Consider the following 20196-nt stretch of genomic DNA (forward strand, 5'->3'; position numbering starts at 1 on the left):
GCCAAGTAGTGCAGTGTCGAGGAGATCGATGCACCCTGGGAAGTGTTGTCTCTGCTTCTGCATGACATGAGGTTCTACCATAAAGGGAGAGGTCGCCTGGCGAGAGTGGCCTGACACCTGTGTCCATTTGTGTGCAGCCGTGCGCGGACATGCACATGCATGCCCAGTAGTGGTCCTCATCTTCACAATCTGGACATTTATATACATATATAGGTGTCACAAATGTCTAGATTTTATATATACAGGGTCCGGCAAAATGATCTGACACATTTGTAGGTTTGGTAAAATGCAAATAAATTAAAGAAACAAAATTGTTTTTATTTTTATTTTCGAAAAGTACCTATAATGGCATTTTGTTTCATTTAATTTTCGGTTCATTTTCGAATGATGTTATTTTGGTCTTACCCCTACCGCTTTTTCTGAAGTTCTGGCGGTGCGAGGTCGGCCAATCGATTTTCGTTTCAATTCTAAACCCATAACAAGATCGTGTTTCAAGCAGGGATCATGTCGACCAAGTCTGAAGCGCAAACTGAACGCTCGTTGTGTTGCAGTTACAGATTCATTCTTGATAAATGTTTCCACAATGAAAGCGCGATGCTCATGTTAGCAACTGAAACGAAACAATTTTTTTTCTACTACAGAATAATTTGCAACCATTTTGACTTTATTGAAAAGTCCACTTTAATGTGAGAATCACAGATTCACATTCGTCTTGTAAATGAATGAGTTGGAAAGGAGGAGGGAAAAGGCAATACTGAAATCAGCTCCTTATGTGTCTTTCCCTTTGGGCTTACTATATCCAGATTAAAGGAGAGTTCACAGATAGGCGACAGGATCCAGCACCCTATCCAATCAAGTGGTTCCCTGAAGGCAACCATGTGGTGCACACATATGTGGTCACAACCACACAGCATATCACCCCTCCCCCAATGTCCTCCAGGAGTCCTCCAGAAGAATCTTGAGAAGTTATGAGCAAGCGTGCAGCATCTTGAAGGAACGATTATGTATTGGAAGACAAACTGTAGCCAAAAAAAAAAGTATTTTATGAGTGCTACATGAGCACAAGTAGGAAAACAAAGGGAGGAGAGAAAGCAGCCCAATGGCTTTTGAACGCTCACACTTGTCAATGATTCCCCTTCCTTCTGCTCAAATGCTTTTATGAAATGCTATTTGTAACACTGCTTACTTCTTTTTATGTGACAATGCATTGGTGCTTTATTAGCAGAAAATATGTGGATGTGTGTTTGTGAAATGTCGCATAGTCTCTGTAAGGCAACAGGCACATCTATCAATTTCAGAACAATTTTTTTTTCTCAACTCCGTCAAAGAAAAGTGCACATTGAAGCACTGCGTCCGTTTGTTACATTTCATGACACCCTCACAGAGTGACACTGGGTCCCGGACAAGCAAATAACATAGTGGCACTTCCCATCAGCCATCACATTTGATCGGCGTGTGAATGAATCACACCGGGCGGCCATTTCCCTCTCATCTACCTTCTTGCCGGCGACAGATTCAGAACCAAGCCGCGGCCCACAAAGGGATGACAGTGAAGGGAAAGTGAAAAGGCTATAATAAATGCTACGAGGGGAGGTACAAGAAAGAGGGTGCGGTGTTTGAAAACACTAACCTTTTTCAGATGCTGATTTGGTATTCATTATTAATGACCTTTCCGTACCTGAGCTAAGCTGTAGCCAGGAAGCCCCATTGTGTTCCAGCCTGCCAGAAGCTGGGGGGACAGGCGCTGCAGTCTTGTTCAGACTTGTTGCCTGATGGATTTCTTCACTCTGGATGTGTCTTTTTCAAACACGCAGTTTAATTTGTCCTGCTGAGTCCACATGCTGAGTAAAGAATAGTAGGAACATATGTGGCCACGGAGTTAAAGTTCAGAGAAGCACGCTGGAAACAAATTTGGGGTCAGACTGGAAAGATTGGTGTTGTGGTATTTACATTGTCTGTCGCTACCTGGCAGGGAGGAAGACTGGTAGACTGGCACACATAGAACCCTCCCCTACCTCTTCCTCTCACTCATCTTGCATTCAACTCTGTCCCGATTTCATCAGGAAGGCATTCTCATGCTAATCGAACTCGAAGAGCAACCATGCATACGTTGCATTTTCACGCGTGTTTGTGTGTCGGAACAATCTCGCTAAAATGTGCTCATCCATGCTCACCGTTCTATTCACGCCGCTTACACATTGACATCGCCTGAACACAGTAAAAGACATCCTACCAAGAACATTTAAATTTCACTGCCAGTGAACAGATTGTATAATGGGCGGGGCTAACAATTTATAACTTCTCTTGTCACTTTATCTTGTGATCCCTTAGTATTAATCTGTCGTCTTTTACTCTCTTTGATACTCTTTGATTTTTGATTGTTGTTTGGTCACATTAATGAGTTGTACATTATTTTTTTCCGCAGATGAGATGATGAATCATATGAGACCATGGTGGCGGTTGGAGCTGAGACTTCTGGCAAGCCAATGCCATCAGCGTCACAGCAAGTGAGGAAAACACAGTGGCACCGCAGAGAATCACAGGCAGCGGAATAGTACATGAGTCATTTCTTGCAGCGTGCCAGCAAAGATTGACTGCCAGAAGGGTTACCAGCAAAAGCAAAAGGTAGGGGACAAGTAAAATGTTTAAACTCTACGTTCACAACTGCAACATGGCAATGAAACAAAGGCAAATACGTATTTGAAACAATGTTTGCTACCCATTCAGATGAAAGTTGTCCAGGAACCTCTAAAAGCAGATAGCAGGTGTCGTACACAAAATGACTTTAAATGATATAAAAGTACAAAAAATGTATATCTTGAAAACGATTATGTATAACTATAGACCACACAAACTGTCACGTACGCCACGCTTCTTCCATACTCGAGACTTTTACTTTGCCCAGGGGCATATCTCGCCGAGAACCAGGTGTTGTCACGTTCCCTTGTGAGGCCCCCTTTCCACCCTGGAGCAATTAATGGCTCCTTGGAGTGAGACACTCTGGCCTCAAAATGGCTACCTATCTACAATGGAGGTGTCACATCACCTTGACAACCAGGTCAAGGCCTCAGAGTATCATCAGTGTGTGCCAACAAAGCCCAGAGTCAGAGGTCAACTCACCTTGTGATCTCTCTGTGGAATTGATCTGTTGTAGTGGAAATGGGTTTTTTGAGCTGCATGATTTAGACAGCAGCCGGACACTTTTTTTTCCTCCTTGTCAGACCAGTGTGAGAGGCCGCATGGCTCATGACATAAAAGGCACAAGGAACAAAGTGCAGCCTAATTAAGGCAATTAGCTGTCTTCCTTCCTATTTGTGTACATGTGTCTCTTTCAGACACATGTTTGTTTATAAGACTTGCTGTCTAGGCAACGTTGTACAGACGCTTGTGTTTGTCAAGAGGCCCGTGTTTTGGGGCCAGAGAGTCAATGAAGGAGAGGAGCTGTCAGCACAGCTGATCTGTACAGCCGGTGCTCGGCACAAGCGCAGACGCCCACCCATGTCAAATGTCAGCGCACTAATCGCTTTCCAATGCAGCCCCGCTGTAACCGCAGGGGCCAGAGTCAGACACAGCTCACTGCTTCCTTCCGTACGTTTCCCAGGAAAGTCTGCCAACTAAAACCTACAAGCTCACCTTAAATAAGCTCCTTAACATTCATTCATCTTCCGAATCGCTTTGAAACATAGTTTTACTGCTATCATTTCCTGGGATTGTGTACCTAAAAAGTGGTCATTCAGTGTGTCGAGATTTTGCTCACAATTTTATGTTGGATAGTTGTCCTGCTGGGCTATTGAAAGTGTCAAATAGGCTGTATGTATTCAGCTAGACCTTGTTTACACAATGTCATTATCGCCAGAAAAACATTGCCAGGCTAAATTCAGAACCCCGGACAGAGGAAAAAACACAATATAGTTTCAGCACCATGGACAGTGTATTTTCTGTCGGGGACTGCGGACAGAGGAATTCATATGCGCCTTATTTCATTACCATGGACAGAGGAGCAGACTCTCTTTATTCTCGCACCACAGAAAGAATACTCGAGTACCATGGACAGAGATATCCACTAGCCAGTTCTAGCCAAGGCCAAATTCTTTACCTCACCCCGCAAATTCACAGTTCAACACTCCTTAGGTATCAAAATTAACACTGTTATGTGATAGGCTAATTATGTCGTGTGAAATTAAGATTTTCAAATTAGTTCTGTGACCAAATACTCCTGATATGATTAAAAAAAAAAGACGTTAAAAGACACGTTCCCCTATTACGCCGCATTGTGGGTAAAATATTGCCAATGGTACGTCAGGCTTGAGTGCAAGCCAGTCGGCGGTGCATGGTGGATGGCTTGAGGCCCTGAGGGAAAGCTTGGAGAGCAGAGCACGGTGTCATGCCAAAGAAAGCAAAGTTCCCCCCGCCCCACTGGGGCCCGGTCATGCCGTGAAAACGAGATGACATTACCGGGCCATTTAGCTGGCGGAAGAGCAGAAAGAAATAGGTGAGAGAGGCACCTAGTGTGTCGCTTTTGTTATATAATGCTTGGCTAATGTGTCAGTAGAGAGGTGCAGGGGGGGGGGGGGGGGGGGGTTCTCCTGAAATAAAGAACGCTACAAAAGTATAGCACGTACTCACTTTGCTCATAATTGGACAATGGATCAATGTGTCTGGACTATTTACACTGCACTGTGTACCTTTGCATAAACATATAGGAGACGTATTGCATCTTCATATTGAAATGTGGGCACACGTGTGTGTGACGTGTGTAATTTTCTCAAACATAAAACCGCGCAATGCTCCATTTGGGTGTGTACAGTTTTTCCAAATATGACAAATGTAAACTGCCATACATTTGTTTAGATTAAAGACGTTTTATGTTTTTGTTTTTATATATTGCATTTTATTTGAGCAGAGATAATCATTAACACAACTTACAGGTGATAAACAATAATCATATGAGGTATATTTACGTTCATAGGTTTGACACGGTGATTAAATCCTCACTCTTTTTATATTTGTTGCTCGAAAACCATTAGTACCAATACAAAGAAAGAATTTTACAACTCAATGAGTAGCTATTGGTCATTTAATGGAGTGTTTTACCGTTTTAGCACCACAATGATTGCCTTAAAAACATGAAAAACAAATCTCATAATTGAAAATGAATATGCCAGACATTATATTCCGACCCACCCTTATGTGTCCCCTCCTAACGCCACTCGGCGGTGCTCACAGACTTTCCCTTTCTGAGAGCTCACGCATTCAGTGCACACCGCTTGAGGAAAAACACATTAAACGTACCCATCGACCCGTCCACGTTCATCTTTTATGAACAATGGCACACAAAGAGTGAAGTAATAGCGATGATGAACATAAAACGCCTTCTCTGGAGTGTAACGGGTTCGTTTCAGCACCGGGGAGCTGTCCGGTATCCCGACGCAGGCAACTAAAAAGGCTCTGAAATGAGATTTAAAAAGCACCATCCACATTGTCTATTTAATTGAACGTAGCATTATTAATGCAACGTCAGTGAGCACGACGTATTCTGGTGATTGTGTAGTTTTTCACTTACTGAGCAGGAGCACAAAGGACCGTTTTCCTCTATATTTCTCTATTTATAGACCCTCTCCCCTCAGTGGAATGTACCATTCGATCCTCTCATAAGAAAAAAGGGGGCGTGGAGAAGCTGCGTTTGACACGAGCCAACTTTATAGCGAGTTTTGCTTACTGAAACCTCCCCACCACCGCGGGAGAAGTTGAGTCGGCCATGCTCGTTTAAACCGAGAAGACACCCATAGCGACTCGAATGCAAAAAATAAAAAATAAAAAGGTGCCAAGAAGCTGGGATGAGGGAACGTGGGTGTAAATAGGCAGTGAACACGCTTAGTCTCTCTCTCGCTCTCCCTCTGTCTTTCAGACTCCCCTTCCTCTCTCTCTCGCTCGCTCTTTCGCTCTCTCACTCACTCTCTCTCACTCACTCTCTGTTTCCTCTCTTTTATTATATCAATGAACGACTTTCTGAGTAGGACTTAAACACAAGGAATCAAAAGACTCCATCGGGACCAAAACGCCGTCACGCGTTTCTGCTATGCGACTTGGCCGCGCGCTACATGTGTTTTCACGTCAATGTAAATATTGGCTTTGATAGGACGAGAGCCCAATCAGCTCTGGTGCGGCTTGCTTTCGGACGCGAATTTTGACCAAGACTTGCGCCTTGCCTTTTCATTCGCCGCCGCTCATATTGCCATCTGCTGCTGTTGCAAGCCACCCTCAACTCGCTGGCCGGTCCGAACGACGATGGCAACTTTAACCAACGGGCAGGTGGACGCCACGGTGCACGGGGTCGGTGTCGGGGTGGTCTCCGCCAGCACCAACGGGCTAGTGAACGGATTAAGCCACAACCACAGCCCGGCGGGCTGCCCGGCCACCATCCCCATGAAAGACCACGATGCCATCAAACTCTTCATCGGTCAGATCCCCCGCAACCTGGACGAGAAGGACCTGCGGCCCCTCTTCGAGGAGTTTGGCAAGATCTACGAGCTGACGGTGCTCAAAGACCGCTTCACGGGCATGCACAAAGGTGGGTGCGTGACGCTCCTCTGGACGGTCCACAGTAGACCCGTTTGTTCGGGATCGGAGGGCGTCAGGAGCGCCACTCTGAAAGCGTGACATGTATAAAAAAAAAAAAAAAAAAAAAAAAAGCCAAAATGACACGACTTGTCAGGACAACATGCATGCGTGCCGACTGCCTGTTTTTTTTTTTTTTTTTGTATGCACGCGGTTGTAAATGTGCTTCCATTCACTCCACTAAATCCAGTCCATTAAACTCACGTTTTCATGTTGCAATAGCTGGAGGCTGTGTTTCATTGCCTGCAGCATTGTGTATAGTTTGCGTGCGTGTTTGTGTGCGTGCGCGCGTCTCCCGTTCGCTCGCGTGTGCAACTAAAGTAGGATGTCCATAATTTAATTATAAATTTAAATTTACACTTTTTGGAAAATTGCTTCCTAACTTTTTTTTTTATTGCACGGATCCACTTACAGTGGCTATTAATTAGGCTGGTTTAACTTAATGGCTCATTAAGTGATGTCAAATGTCTCCAAGTGGTTAGACGTGTCCTTTAGGGTGTAATATTAATGACTAGTCTTTGTTTAGGTGCAACAGGAATGATGGCACTTCTCACTTGTATTTTATTTTCTTCTCTCGAGGGAAGGCAAATCACCATTTAATGAGAGGTCAGTAATTGATCCACTGTACCTGCAGGACATCTCCCAGGGGAGCAAAGTACATTAGGGGAAAAAAATATCACTTTCTCTAAGCTGCTTTCAAACTGTCCTGTAAACATTTGTATTTCATGCCGAATAACTTAAAAGGTAATTGTAAATATATACAAATTATTTCTGAGGGTATGTAGGCATGAGAGGACAAAAGAGACCAAGGGGGTATTTTATTAATAGCACAGCTGTAGTAGACCCCCTGTTGGACAGTTAATCAGCACTGGCTCCTGAACTATAGGCATGGCTCACCAGCTGATTCTAAGAACTGTCTCCTCACTGCGATATACGGCCCTGCTTACCGCTTTCATTAGCGGGTCCCCGCTGTGCTCATATTTTAACTAGCTGGAGGCACGAGCTACACTGCCTGACTCGCTCACATTCCCTACACACACCTTAAACACCTTCCAGCCACTTTCTATATGTGTTCAAAATTAGCCAAAGCGCAAATGTCACAAATACGTGATCATGTTTCGATGTGCTCCAAAGCCTCTTTTTTTTCCCATTTCTTAGTCACATCTGACATTTATTTTTAACCAAATCACTGCTGGGAAATCAGTTTGTAGATTGCATGCAATTGCAGTTTTTCATTTGGCTTTATATTTCAGTATTTTCATACAGTCTTAACAAAAGTTTATGGAACAGCTGTTAAAACACTCAACTATTTTTACGCTTTTTATAGCGTCGTCCTCACTCGCTCACATCATCTTGTCCCCTCAAAGTCGAACTGGTCCAGAGTGTACATCTACGATTCGTTATGAGGCAGAAACTGTATTTGCGTGTCGAGTGTTTCCACTACGCTCCACCTCTTTTCTTTTTTTTCCCAAAAAAAAAGAAAAAACAATGCTTAGTAACATGTCATGCCTCACATTGGGATACAGTTGGCCCCATTTAGATTAACAAGGTGGCACTTTTACAAAGAAATAAGCTCGGTTTCAGTTCACTGATCCACAGCTTTTTGCTACCGCAGGTAATAAATGTTGCTTATCCTGTTCTACAGTATCAACAAGCCTAAAGAAGCAGCCTTCCCTATGGAAATGCTGCCTCTGAAGAAAGAGACCCCTATTATAGCCATTGTCAGCCGCGCCTGTGATACTATTGCCATAACCCTCCCCATAATGACTCCATGTATCACCAGTAATCTAGTCTTTAGGATTCTGTCCCCTTGGAACAGAGGGGCTGGGAAGGAGGGGGGGGCAGAGGTCTGCAGAGTCTGGGAGTGGGCACGGACAGCGGTGCAGGCCTACATTCTCTCAATGATTTTATTTCTCTCCCCTCTGCGACCGAGCCATGCTAATAGAGGCCATTTATAATGGTCACCGGCTGCTGCTGCCGCTGCTGCAGCTACCGAGCACAGTGGGCTGAGACACACAGTTAGCACACAGAGGCAGCAGCTTTCAAGCCTCTTGTGTTCAATGTGTGGATGTAACTGCAGACACCATTAATGAGGATTGTATTCAAAAATATGCAGCTGATTAGCGGTGGTGACGTGAGGCAAGCGTCGCACGACTTGAAGTCTCACCATGGATGAACGACTGTTGCTGTTTCATGGGCTCACTCAGTCGGTGTTGCAAAGTCTAAGTCGAGCGTAATACTCACTTTTGAGCCGGTGAGTGATGTCAACAAAATGTTACAGTTAGAATGGAAAACAATTTCATTTTATTCACACAGAGCTACTAAAAGACAATGCCCGTATTTTGTAACGCCGAGTGGGCGCATGGTGTAATTGACAGTCGTCTTTTCCAAACTGCAGTTGATACAGCTCATAAAGCTTCTCATTGCATCTCTCTCGGATTGCCTATTTTTTAAAATATATTTTGATCTTCTTTTGCATGAAAATGCCAGAAAAGAAGACTCACACCAGATTATGGGGCGTCTCATATTTGGTAAAACCAGGAAGTCATGATGCCAAAAACATGAAAGACTCATGCTGTGTTTTATTGCAGGCAATTAGATGTTACAGGCTACCATTAGAGAAGTGCCATCTGCAGAAAGGAGGATAAAAGCAAATTTGCCTTCGAACAAAAACTGTCTGTGTGTGCGTGTGTGTGTTCTGCAGGTCTACGTTAATGCAGCATGCGTTCCGGACGAAAAATTTCACTCCAGTTGCATCATCCTCTCTGTGGGATCTTACTCTATCTCCTCTTGCAGTTGCTTTGGGAGCATTGTGTGTGTGCGTGTGGACTCCTCCCAGCATACTACACTCGGCTTCTCTTACAATGCACGCTCAGACTCCACTTTGTGTCCTGTTTCTAGATGCATCACTATCGATTTGGGCTGTTTTTGTAGGGAGGACGGCAACATGTGTCACAGAGGACGTGGCTACTTACCAAAGTACACGTAACCGGCAGCGCCACCCTGCTCTCACCAGGCACACTTTGGAACAGCTCAAAATTGTCAGGATAAAAAAAACAAAAAGGGCAAGGCAATTAGGAAATACAACAATACGAAATTATAAAGAGAAGTGGCTCGGTTGTTCGTTGTGGTCAATTGTGAGACGGCCGAGCTTGTCACATGAGCAGTTGAAAAGAAAGACAAAAAATGGCACTCCTGCACGTATTAGCATGCTAAGAGCATGAGTGGAGCCATGACGCCTGTCACAGAGACGAGGTCCTTTCGTTTATTTTTGACCTTACTGCTCTTCTCTTTAAAAGCAATGACCTTTGCACACTGTGCACACTGAGAGGGAGGAACGACTAAGCTCAGAAAAGGAAAGTTGGTAGCCGCATGCAAAACTATCTTAACACTCAGGAGAGCGCTGGCGTCCCAGTTTGATTCAAATATGATCATGTGCATAGCCAAGTTGATGCACTCCGTAGCGGTTTTAACTACTTGAGGTGTGATTGGTCACTCGGCCCCAGTGCAAGTAGACAGTAATGGAATCAAAATGCACACTGAGAATCACTGTTTCATTCTAAGCTACATTTGCTAGCATTCAGTCTTTATTGGTGAGCCAGAATGAAGACTGACGAGTTGCACATATTGACGATGTTGGTGAACGCAATTTGAAAATTATATTATCCAGGGAAGCCATTTAATTCACTCATGGAAAACATTTGTTGTTACTAGTTCAAAGATCACACGGCGTCCGGGTGTGTATTTGTGCATTAGCGTCAACTTAATGTTGCTACTTGGCAAGCTCTGACCCGTGGAGACGAGCAGATGTAGATAGATAGACCCCCTTTTTTTTTGTTTTTTTTACTGGTTTGTAAGTTTTATGCAGCCTACTCTGCAAATTGTTTTTATTCTGCTCACCTAAACTGCTCAACCAGTAGCCCAGAGCGTTTGTAGAATGAAATCAGTGTTTCATCAACATTTGGCCTTTAGTATTCCATATGCTTCCCACTCTTGCTTTCCTATTGTTGCTTCGGTTGAATGTTTTAGTAGATGGAATAAAAAGTTGTTTTTTTGGGGTGGTTTTTCCCCTCCCACAGCATTTTTAATAAATGCTCCTTCGGCATAGTTTCTATTTCCCAGGTTTTTGCATCACATCTTTACATTGTGTTGAGTTGTCACAATTTGACACTTTGAGTGTACGTATGTTTGTTTTGTTTTCTTCATCTTTTGTAATCTGCTTGCACACCGTCTGTCTGCAGTACCGATTGTTGAAGCGGTGTGTGCAATACTTGCGAAAGTCTTACAAGTTGTTTTGGAGCCGTATCTTTGTTCTGTGTGATTGCATTTATTTACGTCTAAATTGGAAAAAGCAAATGGAGACATGACAGTTTAAACAAGCACTGTATTCAAAGTGCTGCTCTTTTGATGACATAAATTGCTAAATAGGATTCTCCAAAACTCCTTCAGAGCAACCAGAACATAATTCTTGACTTTGCATTCCTGTCATCTGGCTTGTTATCTCACTTTCCCGACGGACAACTTTCTTCACAGTCTTCGTGCAGCCTTGAAAACTGAAAACTGTTTTTGTTTTTTTTTTAATCATGCATATTATGGAACGTGTCACTGTTGTGTGTTTGTTTATTGCATTATAGATTTTCCCCAGAACATTTCTCATCTGTCATCTGTCTTTTTCTATATGCTTCGAGTGTATGTGTGATTATACAGCTGACAATAGAACTGTGCAGGCTTCCAGTTTAAAGAGGAACGCTCAGTTGTAACTGTCTATGTTTAATAGTAATATGAATATTTAACGTGCAAGCGCAGATGGAGCCCTCACTATGCACATGAATTTGGCTCTTGCTGCAGCCCTGCACTGCAGAAGCTTTGCATGAGGAACTAGCAGCATGACACAGCAGTAATATGAAAAATAGACCTTCATTTTGTCACCGCTAACAGTGTCACTGGCACATTAATTCACGTCCAGCGAGCAATAATTCTACTTTCTACCCTCCGTGTCATGCACAGTGTTTGTTTGGAACTTTATCTAAGACATTTTGACTCTTAAAATTCATTTGCACAGATTTTATGGTCAAATATTTCAGATAGTTTTTTTCCAGCTTTCATGCAGAGGTAAGCAAGTGGAAAGACTGATAATTTGCAGAAAAGCTGAGTTGATGTTTATTGTCCACAAAATGGCTATTTGTGACTTAGAGTGACATTTCTAGCCCTGTCGGCTGAATGAGAACAGAACAGAATGCATTTTGGTGATCAGACCACACTTATTCTTTGCTGTCTGTGGATTAACAATTAGCATCTTCGATCCTCAATGGGTTTGTAACGCAAAAGACGATTTGTGGCATTCACTGATTTGCTCTTTTTTTTTTTTTTTTTACCATGTCTCTTCATACTTATTTCATGTCTCCAATTAAAAATGCACCACGTTGACTTGTAAGAAGGAAGGTGGGGATGAGGGTTAGGACTTTCCAAAGATCCCACTCAATTATTCAAAACCAAAGGCAATTCTGAAGATGGGTATTGTAAGGCAGGCAGAAGTTTTCAAAGGTTTCTGGTTTCAAATGACATAAAAGAGCTTTTGATGTTTGACCCTGTTCTCTAAATTAAAACAAAAGTAAAAATACAATGTAAAACTCAACCTGCTGCGAAAATGTGTTGGCTTCTGAACAAAATAATGTTCTTTTTTTATGGGCTGCCCTATTCACTGCAAGTGAGAACACGTTGCATATTTGGACTCCCAGAGTCAGCAACCTTCGTTTAAAATATGACTTCTTTTTTAGCAGATGCGAGAAGAACATCTGACGTTAGCAACTCACAACAGCTTTAGAATTTGACTGTAAATTTCTTCACAAGAAATCTGTGATCTTTGGAGTCTAGCTATGCCATAAAAAAATAAGAGAAGAGCTTTGAATGCTGATTTTAAACGTTCGCTTTCGGAATCATATTATTCTCCTCCAAAATTAGGTATTTTGCAGCTCAGATATTATCATCCCAACTATACCGGCATCCCGATTAGGGAAGCTACATCAAGGCCTCGTTCTATTATCCTGGTTGGAGAGCAGATGGAGCAAAACACATCGTTGCAGAGGGAGATGGTGCAAGAGGGCGTAAAACGACGGAGGGAGACGTTGAAACTGGGTGATGTAAGAGAATACGTCAAATAGGTGAGGGAGATCCACGGGAGAGAGTCAGCGAGAGGAGGGGTGCGCACAAAAGACACGATATCAAAAGGCAGACAGTCGAATAGAAAGTCGGGAAATGAGATTGGGCAATGTGAGTGCAAGGCGGGATGGGAGTGGGAGGGGGTGAGGAGGAGGAGGAGGCAGAAAAGATTGAGGGAGTCCCAGAGACAGATGTGGCCCTCGCTGGCCCCAGCTGATTGATGGCTTCTGGCCTACTTCCATGCCAGGCTCTGACCTCTCTGCCCTCTGCTGTAATTTATAGGCTGAGTTTTACCAGATTTAAGTGCTACACTCGCCGGCCATCATGGGCCAAGAAAGGAGAATGACCTTCTTTGGAAGAGAGCTGAATTAGACCCCCACTGCTCTCGGACACCCCGGGAGCAAAGTGTGCCCTCCATATTAGCAGGATCTTACGTAACTTATTAAGCGACACACTTTTTTTTTTTAGGTCATGAAGTTTTGTTTTAGGATTTAACATCAGCAAGAATAGATTAATAAGTGGATTAGTGTTTTAGGGGATGTTATTTGAGGAGGAGTTAACCGCAGTTGGATTTTGAAATCTTTGATGCTGGTCCAACAAAGTCATCGATGTCATCTCCAGTTAAATCCAGTGACTTCATTATTTTTTTTTCTTTGCACATGTTTACATGGCCTTCATAAATCCCAATACTGCCAATATTCGGGTTTTAAAAGGGTTATTGACTGAAGCGCTTGAGTTCTTCTCGGATGTTTTCAGTCCGAGATTGGGTCCCAGCTGAACGAGAGCAATATGAAATTTCACTGTATGAAAATAAACAAGGTCTTGCATCTCTGCATTCTCTCGCTGGTGGGCTCGCTTGGTTAGCTGCTTGGTGGGCTCAGCTGGGTTCGTGTTTTACCATTTAAAGCGCTTCGGCAATGCACGACTTAGTTGGGGAAAGATCTGGAAGCAAAGCCATTGGCAAATTATTGGACATTTGCAATTTAATGGTTTTTGAAATCTCTGCCTTTTTTCTGCACCGGTTCGCAACGAGACAGTCTATTAGTTTGGTTCTTTAATCACAGAACTGGAGATGGGAATCCTGGTCATACACTTCCAGTCCTTCACTTGGTGTTGAATGATTTCATGGAGGGTATAGAGAGAAATGGGAAGGGGGGGGGGGGGAGTATATGTGCATGTGTGTGTGCGTGTGTGTTTGCATCCACATCATTCTGTGAACATTCATTATTTGATAAATATGGCTTCCCCCCGGCGCACAATTTGTGTGCGTGTGTGAGGGAGAGAGCTCGGGAAAGAGAGATTCCTTTACATCTTATTCATCAATAATATGGAGACACACACTCACTCTCTCTCTCTCTCATCGAGCACAGCAAGAAAAACGATAAAGATGGCTTCCAGCGTCATGTTTCAAAATATTACTACCACAACTGCTCAAATTGAAAATGAGATAGTTTACATCGTCGACTAACGGATCAAATGCACCACAAGATAAAGAGCATGATGAAGCAAGTTGTACAATATGATTAAGTGATGTCATACTTTTTTTTTTTTTTGGAGCTCAATAAGAATATATTCAATATTTTGGGCAGTTTTTACTTTTGTTACAACTCATAAAGGTTCGCCATTGAAAGGATCTTGTGCAATCATCGGTAGCTCTACCATGACCGACCCGATCCGGAAATAGAAGCTACCTAATTGGCTGTGTAATCTCAATAAACTAACTTGTTAATGCCGTGTTGGTAAATGATGACGTGATTTAAGACACGGCTGGCTGAGATGCTTTGTTGGTTTTATTCGTTGCCACATGGTAGAGGACGGACGACGGCTAAGCGTGTTTACTGGAGGTATGGAAATGCTCGAATGCCTTTCATGTGTCCTTCCACTATGGCGAGCGACTACTGTTCCATGTTAGCGTTGCAAACATCCTAATTGTGTTAAATGGGGAAAAGAGGGGAGGGGGAAGATTAAAATCCATTAAAGTGTTCTGTGAGGGGATGCTATTCCCGGGATGGTGCTTTTGTTCACTTTGGCAAGGCCGAGTTTCTCCTTCAAACACGGCAAACGTTGTCATTGTGTCTACCTAAAACGTTGTCGCCAGCTCTTGCTCTTTTATTCACTGTCACACTCGCTTTGCTCCTCTTTGCATTTTCTTTTTGTGATTGCCTCTCTCCATCCTTCTTACTGTCTTTGTGTGTCACTCCCATTTTCTCTCTGTCTATCGCTCGCCTGCATTCCCTTTGTAGCCTTGTTTCTTTCCATCGCTCTCTCTCTCCTTCTCCCTCTGTCTGTCTCAGCGTCAGATAAGCTCACTGGGGGAGACTTTAGAGGACTCTCCATCTGTGTATAAATAGCTCTGGATGAATTATTGAGGGACCTGGGGTTGCTAATAATCCCGCAGGACCCATCTGACAATGACACAGAAGATGGAGGGAAAACAATTACGCAGGATTTCTCCTTCAGAAGAGAGAGCATGGGGGAGGGGAGGGGAGGGGAGGAGGGAAGCCGGTGGCCTCTGGGAGCCTCCTCGCGGGGCCCAACATCTTGGCTAATAAACCCAATTAAATCTCCGGAATCAATCGGGCCCCCGTGGGCATCGTCTCTCTTCCTCCCCCGGACGGCGTGTACCAACAGGAAGTGTAATGATTCATGTTCCCCCCGCTCTTGGTTCAGATCGTCCTCTCATCTCAATCTCACGCGCCGGCAAGGAGGACGAGACAGGACGGGACAGGACGGCATGTCCGGCGAGGCGGGATAATAGGACGAGGGGGGGAAAGGGAAGGAGAAGACGGGCCGGTCGAGCCGCACAGAAGAATATTAATGGGAGTGTTTATCCTGTAAGTGTTTTACCCAGGGGACAAGACATGCGAGCGCTCCCCGTGCCCCAGACTTTGTGTTCTCCCTGACACGTCTGATTCCTCCGCCGACAGATTTTTGAGTAATGGGCCCGACTCACCACATGTGTTCCTGACATATACCGTTCATCCATCTGTTCATCTGCCTCTAATTGGGTCAGAGACGGGCATTTACATTTGACTGCTCTATTATGAAGGAAGCTAAAAAGGAAAACTTTTATCGCTCGAGTTTGTATCGCTGAGGAGACCCGAGTCTGGGATGTGATGAAAAGTGGCAAGATTTTATGGGGATGAAATTTTGCTTCAAACTGATTTTGCGTCATAACTATTATACCGTAATTTCCGGACTATAAGCCGCGACTTTTTTCCAAAATTTTGAACCCTGCGGCTTATAGTCAGGTGCGGCTTATATAAGATTTTTTTCATGATTTTTGTGATGACTTGATCACTTTTATACGCTCGTTAAAAGGCTGTGGACCACTGTTGTGCGGTATCTTGAAGAAAAAAACAACAACAAAAATACTATTTTGAAACACTACGATGGCTGCTGCTTATTCTGGCTGTGTTGCTTGTGACTATTATGAGCTTTAGCAGGAATGCACGCTAGGTGACCTGCGTCAAAGGGCTCTAAACCCTTTCTCTTACTCTGCCATGTGACTCAGAGATTACACAAAGCAGTGGCGCTGTTTGGACCATCTGCATTGTATTAAAACCCAATCAATCAGCATTTGAATTCAATTCTTCTGACATTTTCCTCACCAAAAACAAGTTGTAATGAATGTGAACTTTTAATGCATTTTATTCAGAAGGTTACTTTGAACCCTGAGGCTTAAATGGCGGCGCTGCGTATTTATGGATTTTTACGGCTTTCTTTGTAAAAAACTCATGTGTACGTGCGGCTTATAGTCCGGTGCGGCTTATGTAAGAAAAAAACTAAAATATCCCTGAATTTTAGCTGGTGCGGCTTATAGTCCGGTGCGGTTTATAGTCCGGAAATTACGGTATGTTGTTATTGACCTAGTATCATTTTTTTTTTGCAGATTCAGGCCATAGGGGGGAAGCAAAAAATATGACACTATAGAAGGTGTCAAAGTCCAGGTGGCAGCTGAGTCATCTCTTTAGTGAAGCAGTTTCTTGAATGAGACAATTGGGGCCATTCAAAAAAAAAAAAAAAAGTTTGCAAGGCACAATGACAAAAGCAGCTTCATGCAGACTCATACAGCAAACATCTTTTTGTGATTTACAACCACATTTGTCACATCATCCCGCATCAAGCATTTGCTCCTTGCGATACAAACGATAGTTGTGCGCCAGTGAGAGATTCAAAAGTAATGGAACGGTTTGACGAAATGCAGTCATTTTACTCAAGTGAATTTAACTAAAACTACAATGCTTGAATTGCCGTAAGTGTCCATTTTCTTTTGTATGCGCCCCATTGTTGGACACACAAACAGCTATTGGAGATCGAAATCATACGTGAGTCAACATTCGAGCAATGCCATTCATTGTGCTCCGTTTCTATTTTGGTCTTTTTCAATCCCAGCAGGCCTATTGGAGAAATCATCTCCAACTAGAAAGATGATTTATTTCGGAGAAGGCAACGACCAATGTGATCAGTGAAATGTTCCTGTGGAAAACAGCTTGAATGAGTTTGGCAAGAAAATTATGAAATCCCACCGCTCTAAAGCGTGTGCGTATGGGTGTGGGTGTGTGTGTGTGTGTGTGTGTGTACTCTTTGTCTTGAAGAGCGCAGCTTTGTGCCTACTGTTGGACAACATGAGGATTCAAACCACACATACACTCAGGTCCATTTTGTTTGTTTTCCTTTTTTCGACCCTCACTGGACGAACACGAGAAGAGAAAGAGGCGTGTGTGCGTCTGTGTGTGTGTGTGTGTGTGTGTGTGTGTTTGTGTGTTTGTGTGTTTGTGTGTTTGTGTGTGTGTGTGTGTGTGTGTGTGTGTGTGTGTGTGTGTGTGTGTGTGTGTGTGTGTGTGTGTGTGTGTGTGTGTGTGTGTGTGTGTGTGTGTGTGTGTGTGTTTGACACTGTCCTAATGATGCATTTTCTAGTCCATTGATTCCGAGGCTCTGCTCTCCAGTAAATCCTTCACATGCAACACATTAAAGCTCGCCCTTTTTCCTCCTTCGCCAATCGATTAGCACAGCTTAGAGACAGCCTCGCTGGGAAGCAGGGCGAGAGATGCCACTTGTTATCTTCAGGGACACACACACACACACGCGCGCATACACACACCGTTTCGAGGGTCTTCTTCTGTCACTTTGCGTTTAGCTGGGTTATTTACGTAACTTCCTGTCTATAGTTTTTGATAGAGCAACCCAGATTTTATGGTAAATTCTCAAGAATGAGTGAGCCCATACTTTTTTGGGGAAAATACACACCAATGTTATGTGTATCATCTGGATTCTGTGCCCAAAAACTGACAGGCATTGAAAGTGAACATGTCATCGCAAAATCTAATGAGAAATTATTTTGGTCTTTAACAATTAGGCTGGATTGAAGCCATTGGCTGAATCACATCTTATTGTAATGCTCCTATATTGTTATCGTAATGGTAATTGCTAGTGTGCTGGTGCCCATATCTTATGCTGGGATCTGTTCTCACACTGCCTCGTGATTGCCTGGCAACCAGTCCAGGCTGTAGCGTTCCCACTAAGTCAGCTGGGATATTTTCCTATATTGTATACTGAGACCCTGAATGACCAGAATTTGGCTGGATTGTGAATATTTAGTTCGAAGCAACCTGTTGCAGAATTCAATGCACGGAATGAGACAGCAGATCCATGGACAAACTTTGTATTAATTTGCTGCTAAATACCTTCCAGCTAATTAAATAGCCATTTCACGGTGATATTTACAAGGAGAATCCCAACCTTTGATGGTAGAATTAATCTGCATGATGATTGATTTTCTACTGATTTGGATTGTTTGAGCTCAGAATTATTATCATTATTATTATTATTATTATTTGGAGAGATGCAAGCACTCTGCATTGGAGTTTTCACCTGCACAATAAGTATTTTTCCCTGGGTGACTTTCATGGAGCAACGTCCGAGCAATTTGCATATTGCCACCTGCGACCGCTGTTACACTTTACTATAAATGAATTCACCTCATCGTTCATTATACTGCCCCTTAGTTCTGCCTGCCCCAGCTGAAATCATATAGCAAGGACCAGCATTCATTAGTCACGGCAACGGCTCCTGGATATCAAGCCAAGTTTTACACAATAAAAAAAGGATGTAGTGCGCTCTGAGCTGTAATTGAAGTTTTCTTTATTTGGGCTCCCTATTCACACATATCGTAGTGCACTGCTCATCCCCAAGTTCATATCGTGGTCTTTAAAGTTATTGAATCAGCCTTTACGGCTGGCAATTTAAGATTTTCAGGTGATACGGGCAGAAAGTAGGAAGGTTTTTTGTCCCCTGGAATAGCCTCCATCCTTTATATCTATTCACCATTGTGAGTAATGATCGGAGGGGTCAGCATAGGTGAAGGGGATATGAGGAATTGCCGCTCACTTTATTGAATTACTATCCCTCACGGAAGCACTTGTTTTGTTTTTTAGCCTGATATCAGATCCCAGCAACTCAAATATGGATATGCACTTTTAATTAAAATTGGAACCTTGGTTGTGTTTGCATTACAGTTGTTTGTTTTGTGTGTGACCTACTTATATAGATTCAATGAAATTACTTATTATGTAGTTTCTAATTAAATAATTCAATATCCCTTTGGCATGCAGTTTCCCCGTAATACGAACATGTTTATCACCTCTTTCAAGAATTTTTTTATTGACAGCCTAAAATTGGTCAACATCAAACAAAGTTTTTTTAAGGCAGTGCTCCACGGCCGTGCAACGAGGAAGTTCAGCTGCGCAGCAGATAAAAAGTTTAACGCTATTGACTCTTTTGAGGATTTTACCAAGATGTTTTAAAATATTTAAATGATCACTGGGAGTTTCTCCCCTTCTGTAGCTGGGAATAAAAGGATAGAGTGTGAGGAGGGAACTTTTTATGTCAGCTTCTTTACAATCCTTGAATTAATGGGCGCAAGATAATTAGAGAATTCTCAGCAATAACTTGTCCCTTAGCTTCCGCTCTTGGGTGGCGCAGAGGCGGATCCTGCCGACGAAAAGTAATTCACGTGTCCAGTAATAGTGTGAAGCACTAATTCAGGGAGGCATGCACTGGGATTCATATGGCTTATAAGGCAATTGTCATTCCAGGGCTGAAATCTGCACTGTAAAACAGATTTTATCAGTGTTCCATCATTTGCATGGACATACATTGAAAGAAAAGTATGGAGCAAACTTTCATATCACCTCATTTCATCTCAACGCTGTCATCAAAGTGTGACATATTCTCTCTGCTGGAAGGTGTTACTTTTCAGTGCGATAGTCTCTCTGGTGATATAAGGTGGAAAAGGCCTATAATAGAAGCCGCTTTCTTTCAGTCCAATATGATTTTGTAGAGTCTATTCCTTATCCAGTACATGTCCCTTCTTTGACAGCTAAGTGCCCACGGATGGCGTAAGACATTCCGAGCTAC

At 43.1% G+C, this 20196-nt stretch overlaps 1 protein-coding gene across 5 annotated transcripts in view; it reads left to right on the forward strand.

The window, feature by feature from the left end:
• celf4 (CUGBP, Elav-like family member 4) overlaps positions 1-20196 on the forward strand; it is an 89542-nt gene that overhangs the window by 21905 nt on the left and 47441 nt on the right. For 2 of the 5 annotated variants that reach the window (XM_088389083.1, XM_088389081.1), the window contains exon 1: positions 5867-6571. In XM_088389083.1, the coding sequence (XP_088245209.1) occupies positions 6289-6571 (283 nt within the window). In that variant the 5' untranslated portion in view covers positions 5867-6288. Of the gene's footprint in view, positions 1-2425; positions 2626-5865; positions 6572-20196 lie in introns of those variants that run through there. The other 3 variants (XM_088389080.1, XM_088389082.1, XM_088389079.1) reach the window with 3 other exon arrangements.

Source organism: Syngnathus floridae, chromosome 11 (genome assembly GCF_059516105.1).
Source record: "Syngnathus floridae isolate MCC-2025c chromosome 11, RoL_Sflo_1.0, whole genome shotgun sequence".
Taxonomy (NCBI): domain Eukaryota; kingdom Metazoa; phylum Chordata; class Actinopteri; order Syngnathiformes; family Syngnathidae; genus Syngnathus; species Syngnathus floridae.